This window comes from Catharus ustulatus, chromosome 1 (assembly GCF_009819885.2).
Source record: "Catharus ustulatus isolate bCatUst1 chromosome 1, bCatUst1.pri.v2, whole genome shotgun sequence".
NCBI classification, from domain to species: Eukaryota; Metazoa; Chordata; class Aves; order Passeriformes; family Turdidae; genus Catharus; species Catharus ustulatus.
Window position 1 is genome coordinate 138974526 of NC_046221.1, and position 18976 is coordinate 138993501.

General features: G+C 35.8%; 1 protein-coding gene across 1 annotated transcript in view; it reads right to left on the minus strand.

Annotated features, from left to right (window-relative positions):
* STK3 (serine/threonine kinase 3) overlaps positions 1 to 18976 on the minus strand; it is a 132686-nt gene that overhangs the window by 63744 nt on the left and 49966 nt on the right. Inside the window, exons 7-8 of the mRNA XM_033071226.1 lie at positions 10097 to 10234; positions 8085 to 8210 (exon numbers count right to left, since the gene is read on the minus strand). Of these exons, the coding sequence (XP_032927117.1) occupies positions 8085 to 8210; positions 10097 to 10234 (264 nt within the window). The remainder of the gene's footprint in view (positions 1 to 8084; positions 8211 to 10096; positions 10235 to 18976) is intronic.

The following is an 18976-nucleotide window of genomic DNA, read 5'->3' on the forward strand; positions in this document are numbered from 1 at the left end:
CTTCATGGCCTGTGCATGCCCCAGAATAATTAATTTTGTAGCTAACATAGATTGCTTCCAAAACTGTCATTCCAGTAGTTCTCACAAATATGGAATTTAGCTGATATGGCAGCAGACTACACTGGTTCTGAAAAGGTAGCTTTATAAAAATATGCAGTGGATCCAAGTTATGGAAGTGCACATTTACATGAGAGATGAAAGTGATTCCTTCATACAAATTCACATTCATGCTTTATAGTACATAAATATTGGTGTAGAACTTGTGATCTGTTGTTGGAAAAGGTAAACACACTGATTAAATAAAAACAAACAGAACCTCAATTTTAACCAGGAAAAAAAAAGTATTAAAATTGAAGTGTCATGTTCTCATACTGTTTATGAAAACAGATCCAAGAATCAAACAATAAAAACAACTGACTCTGGAGTTAAACTGTCTGCTGCTCTCCTGTGTACAAGTAATAAGCAACCAAACTTGTATTTGGAAAGGGTTTCAGTTACACCACCACAGCAACAGAAGGTGTGCACCAGCAAGAACTCGAAAATCTCTTGAAATGCTACAGAAATGAAAATAACACTACAGAAACTCTGAATAACATCACAATGCAAAGTACAAGTAAAATGCCAGTAATAACCTGCAATTCTGTAACACTCTCTGGATCTCCTTACTTACCAAAATGTTATTATTAACAAAAATCAACCCTTAAAACATAAAAATGCAATCACAAAGGTTTCATTATCAGGAAAGAAAACTTAAAAATACTTCAGCAGAAACCACATATAAAACTTCATTATATACTTGTAAAATAAAAGATCTCATCACACAAGTTTTCTCAGAGAAGTTGGCCTTGCAGACCATACCTGTGTCTACATCATTACTGAAGTGAATGAGTCGAGGTGATACAGATTAACAGATTTTTCTGTTGCCTTTTAAACACTAGTAGAGATGGAGACTGACAAAAAATTAAACAAGAGAAGCAAATACGGCAGCAGTTATCTTTAAAATCTCTGTGCCTGTGGTTTGGCATGTGAAGACAACACTAGAGGGCAGCAAAGACAGCCAACTCGGCTGCAAGGTATTAAATGAAGATTTATTTACACGCTGGCAAAATTCAGTATCCTGTAAAATAACTTCATTTACTATTAACACCTCATCATCACCTTTGAAATACGTAGCTGTAGTCACAGCTATCTTTTTTTAAAGCACTGTAGTAGCTACATAAACACATAATATAGTTTGGTCAAGCACAAGGATTTTGTAGAAAGCTCCTAACATACAAAGCCAAACTTCAGCCTGAGTATATGATTAATACTGAGCACACAAAAAATAGGTAAAAACTTAACTTTCAGCACACTGTTACATTCTATCACATTCAACAGATATCTGTCACAAAACAGTACTTAAGCTTGTTTTCTACCTCGAGGTAATGACACCTTGCTGCATGCTCGTACCTCCCCATGTTTATTCTTCCTATAAGCAGTTTCTGGTTCCAGAGTGCTGTGTATTTTAACAATATGCTATATTTCTAACTTCAGGACAATTCAAGGACTGCAATCGAATTTTATTAACACATACGTCAACTGTTCTTTGGCATGAAGAAAAAATGGCAGGGAAAGTTTTAACACTTGCAAACACATGAAAGAAGCATGAAAGCAAATATAAAAACCTTCCAAAAAATACAGCATGGTGTATCAGATTTAAAATAAAGAATAGCTCATCTGATTCACTAGGTTCCTTTACAACACTATATATATTGTAAAAAAATAAAGGAATAATTACAGTAATTATTTCTTAGTCTCAAAATACAGACGCCAACTTTTCATAATTAATAACGGATTAACCAAATAACCTTTTTTGTATGAATGAATGAATAATCGTACATATTAGCTCAACAACTGATTATCAACAGTTGGCTTTGGTGTTGATAGTTGTCAACCACTAAGTGCACAAGAAAAATAAAAAGATCACTGAAGTAGTAATTTCTTGATTTAATACTCTAAAAGACTTAAACATTTCTCACATCATAGCGACATTAAAATGTAAAAGAAAACATACAGAGAGCTGCTTGTTAGCTCATTCCTTTAAGGGTCCACAGAAACAAATATTTAGACATGTTTTCTGTAAGCTGCCAGGCAACGAGTTACTTTACATTTCCATAATACAGCTGCCCAGCCTAAGCATCCACTTCACATCACACTTCCAAAAATGCACGAGAAGAGATTGGTCATGTCTCATAATGCCTAAACTAACATTTAAACTTTGATATTGGGATTAACCTTCTGTAGAACACAACACTAGTGATTTTTGCTTAATTAAAAAAACCTGCACAACTACCTTAGCACCTATCAAAACAAGCCAGTTTGTCAGAAGGCATTCTCATCACATGAGCACCTCTCAAAACAGGCATAAAATCAATTCTGAGCACACTATTTATAATTATATTATAACTTTCAGGAAGCATACAGAAGGATACATGATGATTGTATTAATTACAGATCTATAATACGAAGTTTTGAACAGCAAAAAAATATTTACATTACAATTGACAACTTCCCACACTATAAAGTGTTCTCAGAGAGTGGTGAAAAAGAAAAAAAACAATCAATTTTTAGGATATTACTCTTCCTGACTTGAAGGACAACTACCTGAATTGACCCTGAAAATTAAGTACATAATTGTGATTACTTCTTCAAACACACACAGTCTATTCTACTTCGAGTTATGCAAGTCATTTTTAACTTGAGGGCCCATTACTACATAATATATGACTTTAAGAAGGCATTAAAGCACAAAAACTTATCCAAATATAACTGTTAGGGTTAAAACAGGTTTCCTAACGTAAGAAACTTCAGAGTCAGAATATTTTACACGTTCCTTCTTGATGGGTCTCAAATCATGTACTAGTGAGTAACGAGTAGAACTGCTCACAATTTACGTAGGAAATTCTTGGGGGGCTAGATCAATAAATTCAAACCCCTGAGAGGTTAACTGAAACCAGTCTTTTTCAAAAGTATATGGACTCAATTCACTGCCCATGAGAGACCTTTAACATCAATACACCCTACTTAACACTAACACCAATATTTGCTCTTGCTTTTAGATGCTGTTAAATATACATTTCTCAAAGATCGAGTCTGTTTTTGCATTTCTATAGTGGGGCCTTTACAGTAGCATGATTGGGAAAACATCCATTTTTGAGGTGTTATTTTTCAAAACTGAAATGCCAGGTGGCTATTATTTTGCAACTAATAAACAGTGACTCCAATTCTACACACAATCTAAAACCACTTATATTAAAATACCAAGAAATATATGCATTACCTACTGTCACTACTAGTTCGTAAGGTAACACAGGGACTGTCATTAGCTCTTTTCTAGGACTGCTGCCATCACTGCAGACTTATCAAGGCCTGTATTATCATTTGAACTATAGCATCACATAGTTATGCAAACTACAAACAAGCAGCCCTGTATTTCTTACAGGGTTCTGTGAAACTGATATGTAAGGAAGAGGAATGTACAAGGGTTATTTATCTTTATCCCTGAATGCTGGACTGCTGACTACCAAACTGTGTATCAACTATACCAAACTGGCACTCATATAATCAGCTTTCCATTTCAGAAAAAAATGGTTTACTCTTTTTCTGGCAGTTCCACAAATAAATTCAAATTAAATGGAAGATATAACCTTTGAACTTATTCGCAAATTATACATTATTTTGAAGTGTGGGTTTGGAGGATTGATTGTTTCTTTTTCTAAAATAACACAAACATTGTAATGCTTTCATTTTATTCTTCCAGATTTTTATCCAGGTTTTCCTAATAACTTGCGGATCCATTGATTCACCTCTGCCTAGTATGCTTAAAAAACTAAAATCAGAATCCCACTTAGTTCAAGCTTCACTTACACCTAACATGTTCAGCAGTTTTCTACTATGCAGTATATGAGCAACATGCATTCAAGAAACTACTTACTAGATAAAGTCTTTAATTGAAAAGAAAATGGTAACAGTTTCAAAGCATCACAGAATGTTTTGGATTGGAAGGGACCTTAAAGATCATCTAGTTCTAACTCCTCTACCACGGGCAGGGACATCTTCACCCACATCAGACTCAAAGTCCCATCCAACCTGACCTACAACACTTCAGGAATAGGGCATCCACAGTTTCCCTGGGCAACCTGTTCTGGCGTTACACACCCTCTCCACAAAGAAATCCTCCTAATACTTAATCTCAATCTACCACCTTTCAGTCAAAAGCCATCACCCCTATACTACGTGTCCTTGGAAAAAGTCCTTCTCCAGCTTTCTTGTAGCACCCTCTAGGCACTGGTGCAAGTTTACTCTGCTGTTTCCTAGCTTGGATGAGTTTGCACTTCTGGTTCATCAGAACCTTTGGTGACAGCAACTGGACAAGATTCTGGTGCTATCTCTCAAATCAATCTGGAATTTCTTACAATGATGTACTGCACTGAAACTGTTGCAAGATACAGGAATTCTGTATTATAACCAAACAATTACTAACACCAGTCCAGAACAAAATTTGTTCTGCATTGTGACACACAAGATATTCATAGGTCACTCCAAAAATTGGTTTTGTCAACAGAGAAATCCCTCCTCACCTCACCATCAACATTCTTCATTTCAATCCCTTGTACCATCGCCTTTTCTATTAAACCTAAGTATTCCAAAACTTTTTTCACTCATGGTTTAGCAAGTAATACAAAATTATTGGACATACATTTACTGATAGCAAAAGTTACACTTACTACCAAATACCTCCAGTTTTAATAACTGTTAAATATTTCATCCTAACTACAAATCTTATCACAGATTATTTTCTTGAATAATAAAACTGTGTGAAAACTTAAGGAACTAAAAAAACTCAATAGCATAAAAAATACACAAAAATATTTTTTATAGTAAGTACAAAAATCTTCTTTTACTTGATCTTTTTGTAATGGGAAAATGTTTAATTCTTCAATATAAACTTTGCAGCAAAACCACCTGGACATCTTCTTGTCCATTACAAGATATTCTTACATCTCTCAACACCCCTGCAAAAATCATTTGTTATTATTTATTAATATTAGTTAAACAATTACAGCCTAGAAGCCAGCATCTGCAGTAAAAAATAAAAAGGAGTCCACAACATCATGTAACAAAGGATGATAAAAGCATTCTGAAAGAACATATTGCTGAAGTTTTTACCCAGACATTCTCATCCTTCTCTCTTTGTCATCCTAAAGTCTCATCTAGTGATGTCTTCACTCAAGGGAATACTACAAAGCTTCATTTTCCAATTTCTCCTCTTCTGTCTTTCACTAAAGTCATGCTGTTCTTTCTATCTTTCTACTACCTTTCTTTTCTGAACCAACTAGTCTCATTCACAAGTCCACCTTCATGGCTTTCTCCTATTCTGTCACTCTGTTCAGTACTGAGATGTCAGCTCTGCCTCAAATTTGCCTCGTCCCTTACTAACCAGTTTCAAACTTTCACTCTTTTCTCACATCCTGTGCAACTATAGGCAGGGCTGCCTCTACCCTCTGCAAGGCTGGCCTTTCGAACTCCTCTACATCAAGATCACCAAGAAAAATTGGGCAAGGTATGCAAATGCTGAGCTGGCAACTGCTCTGACCGTCTGCCTTATATCGAAGAACAATTTCTTCAAGCAGAGGTTGACTTCCAGTTCTGTGTTTGTTGATGCTCATGCACTGATATATGATTTATAGCCCTTAAAATTCTATTAGTGTAAGTAAAAAAATGACAGACTTAGCACTTCCATATACTACAATGGCACTCATTTTTAAGAGTAAACCTTTTAACAAAAGTGGCTAATTAGACAAACTAGGCACTGAATTTGACATTTACCAGGAGGTGCAGGAAGCTGAGCAATCCTTTCCTTCTGTTGCACACTGCTAAGGCTGCACCTGGAGTGCTGGGTCCACTTCTGGGCTCAGCACAGAGAGTTAACAAAAGACCACAAATATGATCAGGAGATTGGGGCATCTCTCCCCTGGAGAGAGCTGGAACTGCTCAACCCCGAGAACACAAAGCTCATAGGGGATCTCATCAGTATGTGCAAATATCTGAAGGGCAGGGGCCAAGCGGATGAAGTCAGGATCCTTTCAGTGGTGCCCAGTGACAGGAGCAGAGGCAAAAGGCATATAATAAAATGAAGGAGGTTTCCTGTGAACATCAGGAAACACTTTTTGTACCACCAGGGTGACCAAGCATTGGCACAAGGTACACAGGGGGATTGTGGAGTTTCCTTCCTTGGAGATGATCAAAAGCTGTCTGGACATGGTGGCCCTGCTTAAGTAGGGGCGTTGGACAAGATGACCTCAAGCAGATACCTGCCAATCTCAACTACTCTGTGATTCTGCATTTTCAGCCCTATCAACCAAAGATACTCCTGTTATTTTCAGATTTGAGGCACTTACCTTCCATACTTAGTGACAAGCAGATTCCTGTAGTCTTTTTTACTCATAGCTTTTTCCCTTACTGCACCACAAGAGTTCACGAAGGACTCCCAACTACTACAATGGTAACACAAGTAACAGATTGCTGCCTCAGTCCTGGATTTGAGGTTCTCTTATACTGAACACTGAATGGGGGGAAGTACAGAGGGAAGGAGTGTAGGGGTGGCAGAGTGGGAAGTGCAGTATTATGTTCTGACTTCTGTACCCATGCAAGAACCACGAGGAGTTGCTAAACACTGCCTCAGTTGAGGTGAACCAAACTTGTGTTACACTCTTCCATGCAGCAGCAGAAGAGGGAAATGTACACTGGTATGGAATGTGCCTGGCAATGTGATTTGAATCTCAGACTAAGTAATCAGATGTCATGCCTAATTTTGAGTTGATGCAAAAGACATCAACAATGCCCAAGCATTTAACATCTCCAGTTCAGAAGGCAATAGTCTGGATGAAAGCAAGCTAATAAAGATATACAATTTTTATTTCAGTAATAAATCAGTCTCTTTAAAAATCAACTATTCAGTATGTCAAGTCACAAACATCAACTTTGCATGTCAAGTCACACATAGGAATATTTTCTAATGTAAAAAAAATAATCTCAGCCTTCCTTGCCTCTTTATTACTAAGCAAATACAATTCAGAGTAAACCACCTTTATAAAAACAAACTACCAATATTCTAAGAACACATACTTAGAACAGAAAAAAATATGCAGCTAACCACACTGATTGTTGGAAATACAAAAGATTGCACAGAATCTGCTTGAAAAGCATTCCTATATACAGATCATCACATAGCACTCTGTAACAAGGATTCTACAATTTGCTATAGGACAAACTGCATTTACTGCACTGCTCTTTCCTGTTTGCGCAAAGCTGTAACATTCCAGTCTTCAACTTCTCTATGCTCTTTCTGAATGACCCTGAATGACCACACATTTTACATGTGGCAATGCACTTCTCTGAAGTACATTATGCTGCATTGCACAAGACTAACCTGAAATAAATTATGTAGGGAAGAGTAACAATGCCAGGAGCACAGACTTATTCTGAACACTGCCAAACAATTCTAAATGCAATCTACTTAGCATACAACCTGCTTCTCTCCTCAAACCTATGCTGACAATGTCATCTGAAGATGAAGTGCCATCACCATTTTCATGTTACTTGGTTCAAACCACACTGTAATCACTGCTTACTGAGTGTCATCATTAACTACTCTGTGTATTAGACTTCACCAAAAAAACCCAAACAACAAGCAAAATGCCCTGAACTAAAAACTAAGCCACTTGTCTAGAAGTCCACCTGTGAAAGTAGAACCTTAAACAATTTTCAGGGTTTTAATGTTAGTCTGAATAGCTGAAGTCGACATGGTTTCTTTTCCCACTTCCTAGAAAAGCTTTTACTAAGACATTCCATGGAATACTGCTGAAAGCTGGCTTATACACCATTACTCATAATTAAAGAGTGGAATACTCAGAATTCATAGGCTTAAAACCACACAGAAAACTGGTAGAAAAAAAAATATTTGACTACAACTACAGGAAGTAGGGGAAAACCAGCAACTTATCTGTTAAGCATAGGTGGTTATAGGAAAAATGGGTACATACCGAATTTTCTTCCTCCTCTTCTAGTTCTCTCTGCTGTTCCTCATGTCGTTTTGCCTTTATCTCCATAGCTTCAGTGATCAGGTCTCTTAAAATTGAAACTGGCTTAGCATTCTTAATAAATGTATGCTAGGGGAACAAAAAACCATTAAAATTTGTAATATCATCACAGCAGTTGTGATTTAATTACAAGTCTTTTTCAACACCACAGATTTCAGTGATAAACAGTATCATATATTACACAATAACCAAAATTTAACCAACCCAACATACAGTATCTTTCAGCTGCTTCATAACTAAAATTTTACTTTAAATTTTACTGCAAGCCTTGGGAAATGTAATCACTTCATAACTGTTTTATGATTGAGGATATAATTTTCCAAAGAAAACGTGCAGTAAGTTGTAAATATAGTGGTGATGATCTGACATAGAAAACCAATGTTTTTCAGGTATTAGTTGCATAATTTAATTAATCTTAACAAATTGAGAGCATAAATTAGTGGTTCTAACCAGAGCATCTGTGGTTGCTTACTTCAACAAACCTATACTTTAAATGTTGTATAATATTTCTTGATCTATGATGCTGAAACATGGACCCAGTAAAAAAAAAAAAATCCTTACTTTCAGCAGAAAGTTTTATTTTTAATTTGAAGTCATTTAAAACATTACTTCTTCATTTAAGACAAGGTGCATGATACCATTTGCACATTTTGCTACCTAATAAACACCTGCTGTTAGAAAAAAATCTGATTTTTGCATCATTATATGCAAGTACAATTCAGGCAAAAGGTAACTAAGTACCTCAGAAAAATATTAAATATTTAAAAACTGTTTTCCATGAAGAACAGAACTGAGGAAGCTTCATGCTCTACATGTATTATCTATCTTCTCTCTTGATATATTAATTAAATTACTCTCTTTTTCATTCCATGACCTTTCCTCACAAGCAGTACTTTAATTCCTACTCAAACGTTTTCACAGCACCTCCAGCTCCGTCACATACGTTCCAAATTCCAGCTGGGGAAAAAGACAACACAGACTCCTGATGAACAAACGCAGTTTTCTGGTCAGTAAGTATGGGAAAGAAACTGAAGCTTTTTGTTTGTTTGTTTCTCCTCACTTGCCCACATTAATGCAACTCTCTTCTATGCAGCTGTCTGTACTCAGTTAACCATACAGACTTCAAATCTTGGAGGTCTCAAGTACTGACTCATACATCAAACAGACACTTATAACTTTCAATTTTACTTACCTTGTGGTCTACATATTGGTGTTTTTCAATGTATAAAATTAAATACTCATAGCATTATCTACAAATTTGACAGATCTATTATCAAAAGCTACTTTGCAAAATTTTTTTTCTCCTTGTAGCACAGTTCACTGGAACTTCAAATTTAACAGCTGCTATTGCTAGTTCAACCCAGAATAAATCTAGCAGGAGAGTAACACAGGAAATGAGAGCCTGGCATACCCGGCCTTGCTCCAAAGGTCCACACTGCCAACTGTGGCTCACATAGGAAAGTGCCCACTTGGTTGAACTCAGCCCAAGAACAAACTCATTATACTGCCCATCTGCATCAGACCTTTCTGGGACACAGAGCCACCTGCCTGCTCAACCTGACATGACAGAAGGAAAGACTGAATATACCCCATGTGTGGGCCACACAGAGGGGTAGCCTGGGCTCAATTCTTTTACTAAACACTTGTCAAAATCCTGAGATCTATTGAGGGCCTCTAACCACAAAGCAAAGGTCCAATTTTAATAGCAAGAATCAGCGTTAAACTATTTAATGAGTAATGAATTTTTAGAAGCAGCAACAAGAGAAATAAAATGGGGGCAGAGATACAGGAGCTGACAGAGAACAGAATACAAAGTAAAAAAGAAATAAGGCATAATAATAGTTAAATTAAGGTTTCCCTTACAGATTTTTACAACATTTTTGGTTTGAGGGAAAAAAGTGGGGAAAAAAACCCAAACATAGAATGTGTTTTTCCTCAGTAACTTAAATACTGACCTGTAGCAGCTGGGTTGCTGTAGCTCTTTGTTCAGGATTTTTCACTAAGCATTTCTTCACAAAATCTGTGAATTCATCAGACCAGAGCTCTGGCTTCCGGAAGGTTGGAGGGGGATTTGTAGGAATCATAAAAATAGCCTAGATAAAAATCAAACAATAGCAAGTCTAAGCAAAACACATCACCACAGCAGCTGAAGCCAAGTTAAAAAAAAGAAATTGCTTTATCCATCTTTCTTATCAGGGTAAGAATCTGGAAGACAAATTTTAAGTATGCAAGGATTGCTATTCAGATCAAGATTCAGAAAGTAAATCCATCTGCTACTAATGTAACTACTTCCCATTAGATTTTCTCTGTTTAAACTGTACCCCATTGAACACAAGACTCCTTATTTTATCTACTGCTGTTCATCAATCTGAAGAGATTATTACATTCTTTCAGAAATTCTTAGCAGAAATGGCAGCACTGCTTGTTTAAACACACATATAAAGCTGCTGTGAACAGCCAAGCTCACCTTCTCCTCTCAAGTGAATTTAGTTTTATTTGAGAATTGCTTAGGAAATTTGGGAGGATTGCTATTTCCTTTTGCACTCATAATTCATCAGATGGAGCTTTAAAACCTGCTTTTCCAAGTAAGATTTAGATACATATGCTAAAAAGCCTATGGTAACACTAAAAGATGACATAAATAAAATAATCAACTAACTAGTCTTACAATACTGAGAACTTACATGAAATTGAAAATGCACATTTTACCTATATAACAGAAATTTCTTCTGTTGAGAACCATATGCAGACAGAGTTTTCTACTGGGAAAAAATATTCAACCTATATAAAAAAAGTTTTTCCTACTTAAGATTATATACATTGTGCTTTTTTTTATATTATTATTTCCATGTTTTCCTCTAAATAAAAATGCACAGTTGTATTGCGGGTAAAAAGCCATACAACTCTGACAGACTACTGGAAATTTTTGAACTTTTATATGTAATAAATGCATCCAATATAATCACTTAAGATTTACATATGACAGCAACACACTATTCAGAACTAGGTCTATTGACAAGAACAACAGGCTATTATTTTCTTCTAAATCCAGGTTCAATTCAACCACATTTTCCAAATTCAGAGGGAGGAAAAGTTCTTCATTTGTTTTTCTACAAGCAGAAATACAAACTCAGAAAAGGGGGAAAAATGACTATGCACACTTCAACATATTAGAAGCACTAGAAGCTTCAGCCTGTATCTGAAAGGCAGAAGACAGACAGAACTTCATGAAGTTTTATCCATAGCTTCTAAAGAAGTCAGACTGGTCTTGAAAGTTGGTTGAATTCATTTAAACCCTCAGAGAATCCTTCTCATATTCTGAAGGACATGCAAAATGACATAAAAACTGCTTACTAACATTTTAATGAAAAATTAATTCAGTACTGAATAGTTGCTTTAATTCAAATACTTAAACATTTACAAAACTTGCCGTTTTGTTTAATAAAAATGTATGCTACAACAGCAGCTTTATATTTGCAGTGGGCAGCCAGGCCAAACAAGTATATGGACTCAGATAGGAAACGTGGCACTGAGTAACTGGCCTTATCTACCTCACTTGTGATGCAAGATTAATTGTCAGTACAAGTGAAGTGCTTCTGGCAAAATGCAGTGGCTAACAAATTCAGCTGTTTCTGTCCTTGAAATTAATGATCTCTTCTGAACTTTGAACTGATGACTTTTGATCTTATCTGCAGCTACTCTTAACAACCAACTCTGCAGTAGCTATTGAAAACACAGCTGTAACAGAAGACTACCAACTTCTGTTTATGTGGTGTCAAAACAGGTACCTCCTGTTTGATCATAAACATTGACCTCTCGCCCCACAGGTAAGCAAAGATAAGTTACAGAGTCCTACTCAGCTCCACAGTTCTAGGAAAAATGTTTGCCTTGGCCAATTATTTTCATCAAATACACAGCAGTTAAGAACCACAGCAAAGAACTAACTTCTTTGTCATTCACAAAGGACAATGAGAAGAAAGAGGGAATTAATGAATCATTCTTTTATGCCCGGCAATAAAAGCCACAAAAGAAGATATTCAAATGTTAGAGTTCTAAATCCACACTTACACTTTGTACATTTGTTGAAAATACCTACTTCAGAAATATGTATATTTATGTAATGCTTAAACTGTAGGCTTTTTAAAATCCTACTATGTCACATGAGCTGTAATTAGCTGAAAAGAAAAATTAGATGCATTTTTGTAATACAAGAAAACATACAGAAACTACTTATTCCAAATATTTAGTCAAACTCGGTAATTACGCCATGCACTTGCTAGCATGTACCTCTCCCTCCAGCTCTCATCAGTCCATTCTGTTAACCAACCTAAAATTCTGGTTTTCAATCACATCTTTCCTCTCTACTACCCAATTTTGGCTTGCATATCTCTCTGCAGAAAAGTTAAGCTCCTTTCCTCTTTCAAAGCAGTCTACAATTTAGCTTTCAACTACCTTGTTTCCTTCCAAGAGGCTTACAAAGTAATCACTGGAGAATTATAAAGCTAGTCCCAAATCTCCAGGAATAAAAACAAAACACTTATCTGACGGGAACTTGTACCTCATTTTTGCTTCCACTTCTTGTCAAAAAGGTCGTTTCTATCCTAAAATAACTATATATTATTTTAAAACAAAACTAAGCTATTTCAATTACTCTGGGTGCCAATGGAATCAGGAAATAATTGGTTTTATTCATGTTTCTTTCATCTTACCTTAGATTTCTCCAGTCCCTGTATTTTCCCAAACTATTACTTGTAGTATTTTTTTACCTCCACTCCACTTGTAATTGTCTCAGAAGTTTCCCACAGCTATTTGTGTAAGTGTAGCTCTCAACAGTGGGGCTGAGGACAGTGCTCATACAACCAGTGTTGGGCAAACGTTGCTTAAAAGAAACACCAAATACAAGCTACTATCCACCCAACCACATGGGTTGAACTGGCAGTTCCAACTGCAGGAAATGTTAGGAGGAAATTGTTCAACAGATGGGGCAGTCTCTGACACACTTATAAAAGAGCTGGGGCTAATTATTTTCTCTCTCCCACCCTCAACATCACCTTCCACATTGCCTTACATTTCTGAAACAGATTGACAAATCTTACACTCATCAAATATACAACCAAAGAATTTCATTGTATGACTCAGTCTTTGGTTTTAACCACTCAATCATCTTTTAAAAGAGAAAGAAACCTCTAAAGATGCAAGCAGGATCAGCTTAATCTGTGTTTATCTTCACCTGCCTACAATATAGAGTTAATTCCAAATTTGTCCTGAATTGGCCCTTCCCCCTCTGAGCATTGAGCCCAATTCATCTTTGAATCATCTTTCACACATTGGTCTGAGGTAAATCCTTCACTTAGCAGTGAAACCAGAATTCAAGGCAGATTATAGCATATGTATGACAAAAGATGGAGGGAAGATAAAATCATCCAGAGCAGTTTTTGGGGCCACTTCTGAATTGGGCACTGGCAAGACATTTTCTCCCATACCTGTTGTCTGGAAACACCTCCCTGGCTCAATTGCCAGCCATTACAAGTAAGCTGAATAACAACTGAGAACCAAGTCTTAAATGAGAGCAGAACTGCACAAGTCAGACCAGTATTTTCTTTTTATTATTCTTAAAGGGCCTAGTATTTTAAATCAAGTCCAGGCCAAAAATAGTTGGGTTTTTTTCTATGAAGGTTCTTTTATAGGCAATTTTATTGGCATGAAAATGTAATTATGGTGATGATGATGAATTAGGAAACGCCAAAAGAAAAATGAGATGCTCATATACCACACATGGAAATTCCTAATCAGAAAACCCTTGCAGCTCATTCTTCTTGTCAGTCAGGGTAATATATCTGTATTTCACACAGCCCACGAACACGTTAAGTGATCAACAGCAATTTCATAGGGGTACCGTGTCTTCTGGCTTTTAGTTCCTTGAATAACTTATCTCTATTACTTAGCTGAAGTAAGTTCTTGCAATAAAAAGCAGAAAATCTACCCATAAATACTACTGAAGAAGACAACAAAGACTTGTATATTGTGGTGATTTTATAATTTTGTGCCGTGAAGCTCCATTGGTAGAATCTACAGAGAAAAACTTTTTTACAAACAGGGTAAGGATACATGACATCAGTTTGTGACTTCATCTTTTTGGAACCACAGTTATACTACTTTGTTTAGCAATCTACTGTAGGAAACAAGCACCAAAACACATTTAAACTCAGTAACACATTTCAGAGTACAAAAACCTATTTAAGTCTAGTGGAGTTAAATATTGAATACTGCAAAATTTTAATAACTTTGGAAACAAACAATAACCTGAAAGACATACTCTTCTCTTCTTTGTGAGACATGCCATAGAACCTCCCTCATTTCTTAAATAGCCTTCAAAAAGACTACTAAAACACCATTGATTAATCAGTTACACAACTCATCAGCTGTCTAAAAATGAAACATCAATATGGAAAGGGTGAAATACTAACAGGTTCTACACTGGATTTGCTTCGTTAAGCATGATTTCTTGGTGTGGCTTTTTAGGGAAGAAGTTCTGTTTGTTTTTATTAATTCAGAACTATTATATTGCAACAGTGAAAAATAAACACCACGTGTTTAAAGTCAAGAAAGTTGGTTCATAATCTGCTTCATAATAGATAATAGATTTATTTGTTAGAAGCACCTAAAAATCACTGCTTCCTCCTTCCATCTGCAAACACAGATGTTGAAGAAGATAATCTAATGTACTCACACCTTTTGTGCAGAACTACCAACAGGTCTGGGTTCCATCAGAAACATCAATCACATACCTGATCTAAGTTGATTCTTACTAGAATTATCAATAGAGGATTGAATGCAGGAAGGGATAAGTGAAGCTTTAGTTCAACAAAGTTCTGGACAAACAATAACTGACATAAAATTTTTCATCCTAATGAGGAAAATATGTGCGACATCTAACATGCAATCTACTGTGCTTACTTTTATAGTTTTTAGTAATGACCACTGAACCATAAACAATACTAGGCAAGTTAAAAATTACATTTAAATTACTTTATTATAAAATTGCATATATTAAAACTAGGAGCACTTGAAAAATAAAATACAACACCATAGGGGAAAAATACAAATTAAATAAAACAAACCTAAACTTCTACCAGTGGCTTAACAGCCATTCACTGTCATAAGCTTCCCTCTGGAATAATGACCTTTTATGAACAAATCCAAGTATGATTCACTTAAGATGTAAAGTAATAAAGTAATAAACACAGAGAAAAGATACATAATGGAAAGATTATTCTCATGATTAACAGCAAAGATGGGTTACTGAAAGATAAGCTATATACATTGACCTGTATATTTATTATTTCTAGTAAGCTCATAACATTCTGACAGCATAACAACAGGTCAAGAAAGTAAAGATACCAATCTCAAACATTTTGCAATAGTAAGTGCAATTGCAAATCTATCAAAACGAATCAACCCTTGCCTTGTTAGCACTGTCACGCAACAAACGGTGCCTTGAGATTCACCTCTGAATTTACTCTTCCTACTAAGGTGGGAATTGGACTCATGAACGCTATGGATCCCTTCCAAATTTACATACTCTTTGATTCTGAAAAATTGCTTTAAATTTCAAAAGAATATTACATATAATTTGTTATGTGACAACAGCTTGAACAAGTTACTATTCCAAGGCCACAAGTTCATCTGGTTTGGGTTCTTTCATAACTGGTTTTAAACACACTTACTTAGAAAACTGATTTTTAAATCCCATCACATTTCCTGACTTCTATCATATCTTCCCACTGGTATATTTAAAGGACAGAATTTATTGTACTGGCTGCTATGCAATTATCAAGACAAAGAGTAAACTCCCCCTGCTAACTCAGCTAGAAGGATCATGGTATCTGCATATATGCCTGTTCATTATCAAATCATTTTGTCAGATGAGTAACAAAAACATTTATCACCACCAATATTCTCCTAGAACTATCTCCTCAGCATTCTGCCTTACTGCTAGTTAATTAATTTACAAGTTTATCCATTTCTTTTTCTCATTTTTAAAGCTTATTGAGCTCCTATAACCCATCACTTTTACTATCCAAAGATACCTGAGAGCTACCAAACAAGTGACTTCAAGGAGTTGTACGCAGAGAAAGAACTTTGTTTATCCGCACTGACCTCCTTGTGTTTGCTTCTTCCTTCTCCCTCTCCCTTCAAGCCCAGCACACCTATCAATATTTCTCCAGGGTTTCTACTAACACATTTAAATAATAATTAGGGAACTCTTCATTACTTTTGCCTGTAATTTGTTACTACTATCTTGTCCCAACTTTCCATCATCTATTTTGAAGTGGAACAGTTTCAGTTTCTCTGTCCCATTCAGTAGGGTTATTTTGATTCCCTGAGCCCAGCTCTTCAACATAAAATGTTCCTGAATTCTGCCATTCAACTGAACATTGTCCTTTTAGTTTGTGGATGTAGCATTCAAGTTCCTATTTCATCTCTAAGGTGCAAGTCATTGACATCAGTGACATTTAAACAGAAAGAAGTCACAGTCAGCAGTCTGCTCCCCAAAATTCTTCTCTCCTTCAATTTAGATTCTTGAAAGCAGGGCAAAAAAAATGCCTTTTCAAAGTCTGTAGAAATTAAAAATAAAGCTAAGAAAAATCTACAATCTTGTGAAGGTTTTTGAATCCTTCTTTGGCTTCACTGGGGTTTTTTGTTGTTTCCTTGGGGTTTTTTTTGGAGTGAGGGGGAAATTTTTCAAGTGAAAATAAAAATAATTTCAGGCTACTCAAGATTCTGTGCTTAAACTACCCAGTCAGCTATCAGTTTTGAATTTTAATTGACATATACAAGAATTTTCAGAGGAAAATATCTAATTGCAAACAACTCCTTATAGATACTAAGAAGTGTAACTATTAAACATTTTATTGAAAGGTTATACTGAAAGTTGACATCCACCATAACTACAAGTCTACACATTTTTAGTGTTCTTAGATATAAAAAAAATTTAAGATCCCAATGAAAAAAAATCCAAGCACCAGTGGAAAACAAGACACTGAAAGTCAGTAAGTCTTACCAAAAACTAGAAGTTCTGAACAGCTGAAAGGAACTGCAGCATTCAGACACCATCTAGGACAGTATTTCCAGTAATTTCATTTACCAAAAGGAAAACCTAAATGAGCTGAAATTTACTTCATTATTCTTATTCTGAAAAGCACCCTCAATTTGAGCACTGGGTGAGCAATATTCATTTTTATCAGGAGGAGAAAGAAGCATGCACTGCATGTATGTATATGTGGGTTTTTTAAGGTTGGTTTTTTTTTGAGGGGAGGAAGTGTTTGCAAGTAAGGGGATTGAGATAGGACAAAATAAATAGATATTAAACTACCGTTAGTTTGGAAAGAACTAAAGTGGTTTAAACTTCTAAGTGATTTTTTACTTGACAAAGACTTGGAAAAAAAAAAAAGTATTTTTAAACACCGTTGTATAGGAAAAAATTTCCTTTTGATAGTGATGAGCAACACCTCCTCTCTGTGAGGAAATAAAAATCACTGTAACAGAAATGGGGCCACTTCAGGCCACGGCCAATTCTATTCAAAGCCTCAGAGAACTTCAATACTTAAGAGCCTCTCAGACTAAATGATACATTATGACAGATCCCTGCTCAAGAGCCAGGTAACTCACTGCCTAAAGGATATCTCCCAGCCACACAGTTGGCCAGGAATCAAAAGAGAAAATGTTTGTGAATGTTGGTACCTCTTAGACAGAAGCATCCTGCTATCATATTATCACTGCCATCCCTCCCTTCACAGAATACATGAGATCAAGAACATGAACTTGAAACTGAACAACTACTTCCTTTTTCAGCATGGAACTAGTTTCTTATCAGTTACAGACCAAAGAAATGGCTCAGAAAATGCACACTGTATGACATAATTCAGGGAATAGTCTTGTGATTAATTTAGTCTTCTTCCACCATAGTTTGTTTTACTCCTGATTCAGTACTATCTTGAAAATTCATACACATAATGCTTAGAAGGTTCCAAGCTTTTACCAGAACACGAAACTTACTTTCCCTCCAAGAAAACCCCAGTAACAGAGTTCACTTCAATAAAAAAATATTTTCTCTTCGTCTCACAGTATTTTCTGCAGTTTCTGAGAAAATGAGGCAATGATTATACCCAGAGACACACTAACATTTAATAAGACATGAAGTGGAAAAACTGCATTTGCAATTTTATTTACAAGTAGAAGAATCAAGGAGTGAGTAACTTATATTTGTGAGAAAAAGCTGCAGTAAACTCACTGGACATTAAATGTGAAATCTCTGACATAACCACAGACAGCAGTAACGGAAGAAGGCATTTAAGAAATATGTGGCAGCTCTCCTTTATTTGGGGTATGTTACACCTCCAGCAGCAGTTTTGTGTTCAGTTTCAGGCTTCAAACTTTCAGATGTGAACCGGACTGATGATGGTTTGAAACAGAGTAACTACAATGCTGAGATATTTAAAAAGCACACTCTGCAAGAAAAGATGGAACAAATTAAGATTGCTCAGTCTAAAGGAGGTAACTACAGTGAGAGATACGGTAACAGTCCTGAGCATGTTAAATGCCACTTCAAAGAGGGACAAAGTCTATAAAGAACCAAAGAGGAGCTAATGAGTTTAAATTTTAACAAGGAATATTCAGGTTACATTGTAGGAAAGTTGCCAATAAACTACCCAAGAAGTTCCAGACCTTGTTGTTTTATTCAAAAAAAAAAAAAAAAAAAAAAAAAACAAACAAAAAAAACCCAAACAGTTTCAGAACGTCATGATCAAAATTTGGGCATGTGTCTTGAAGAT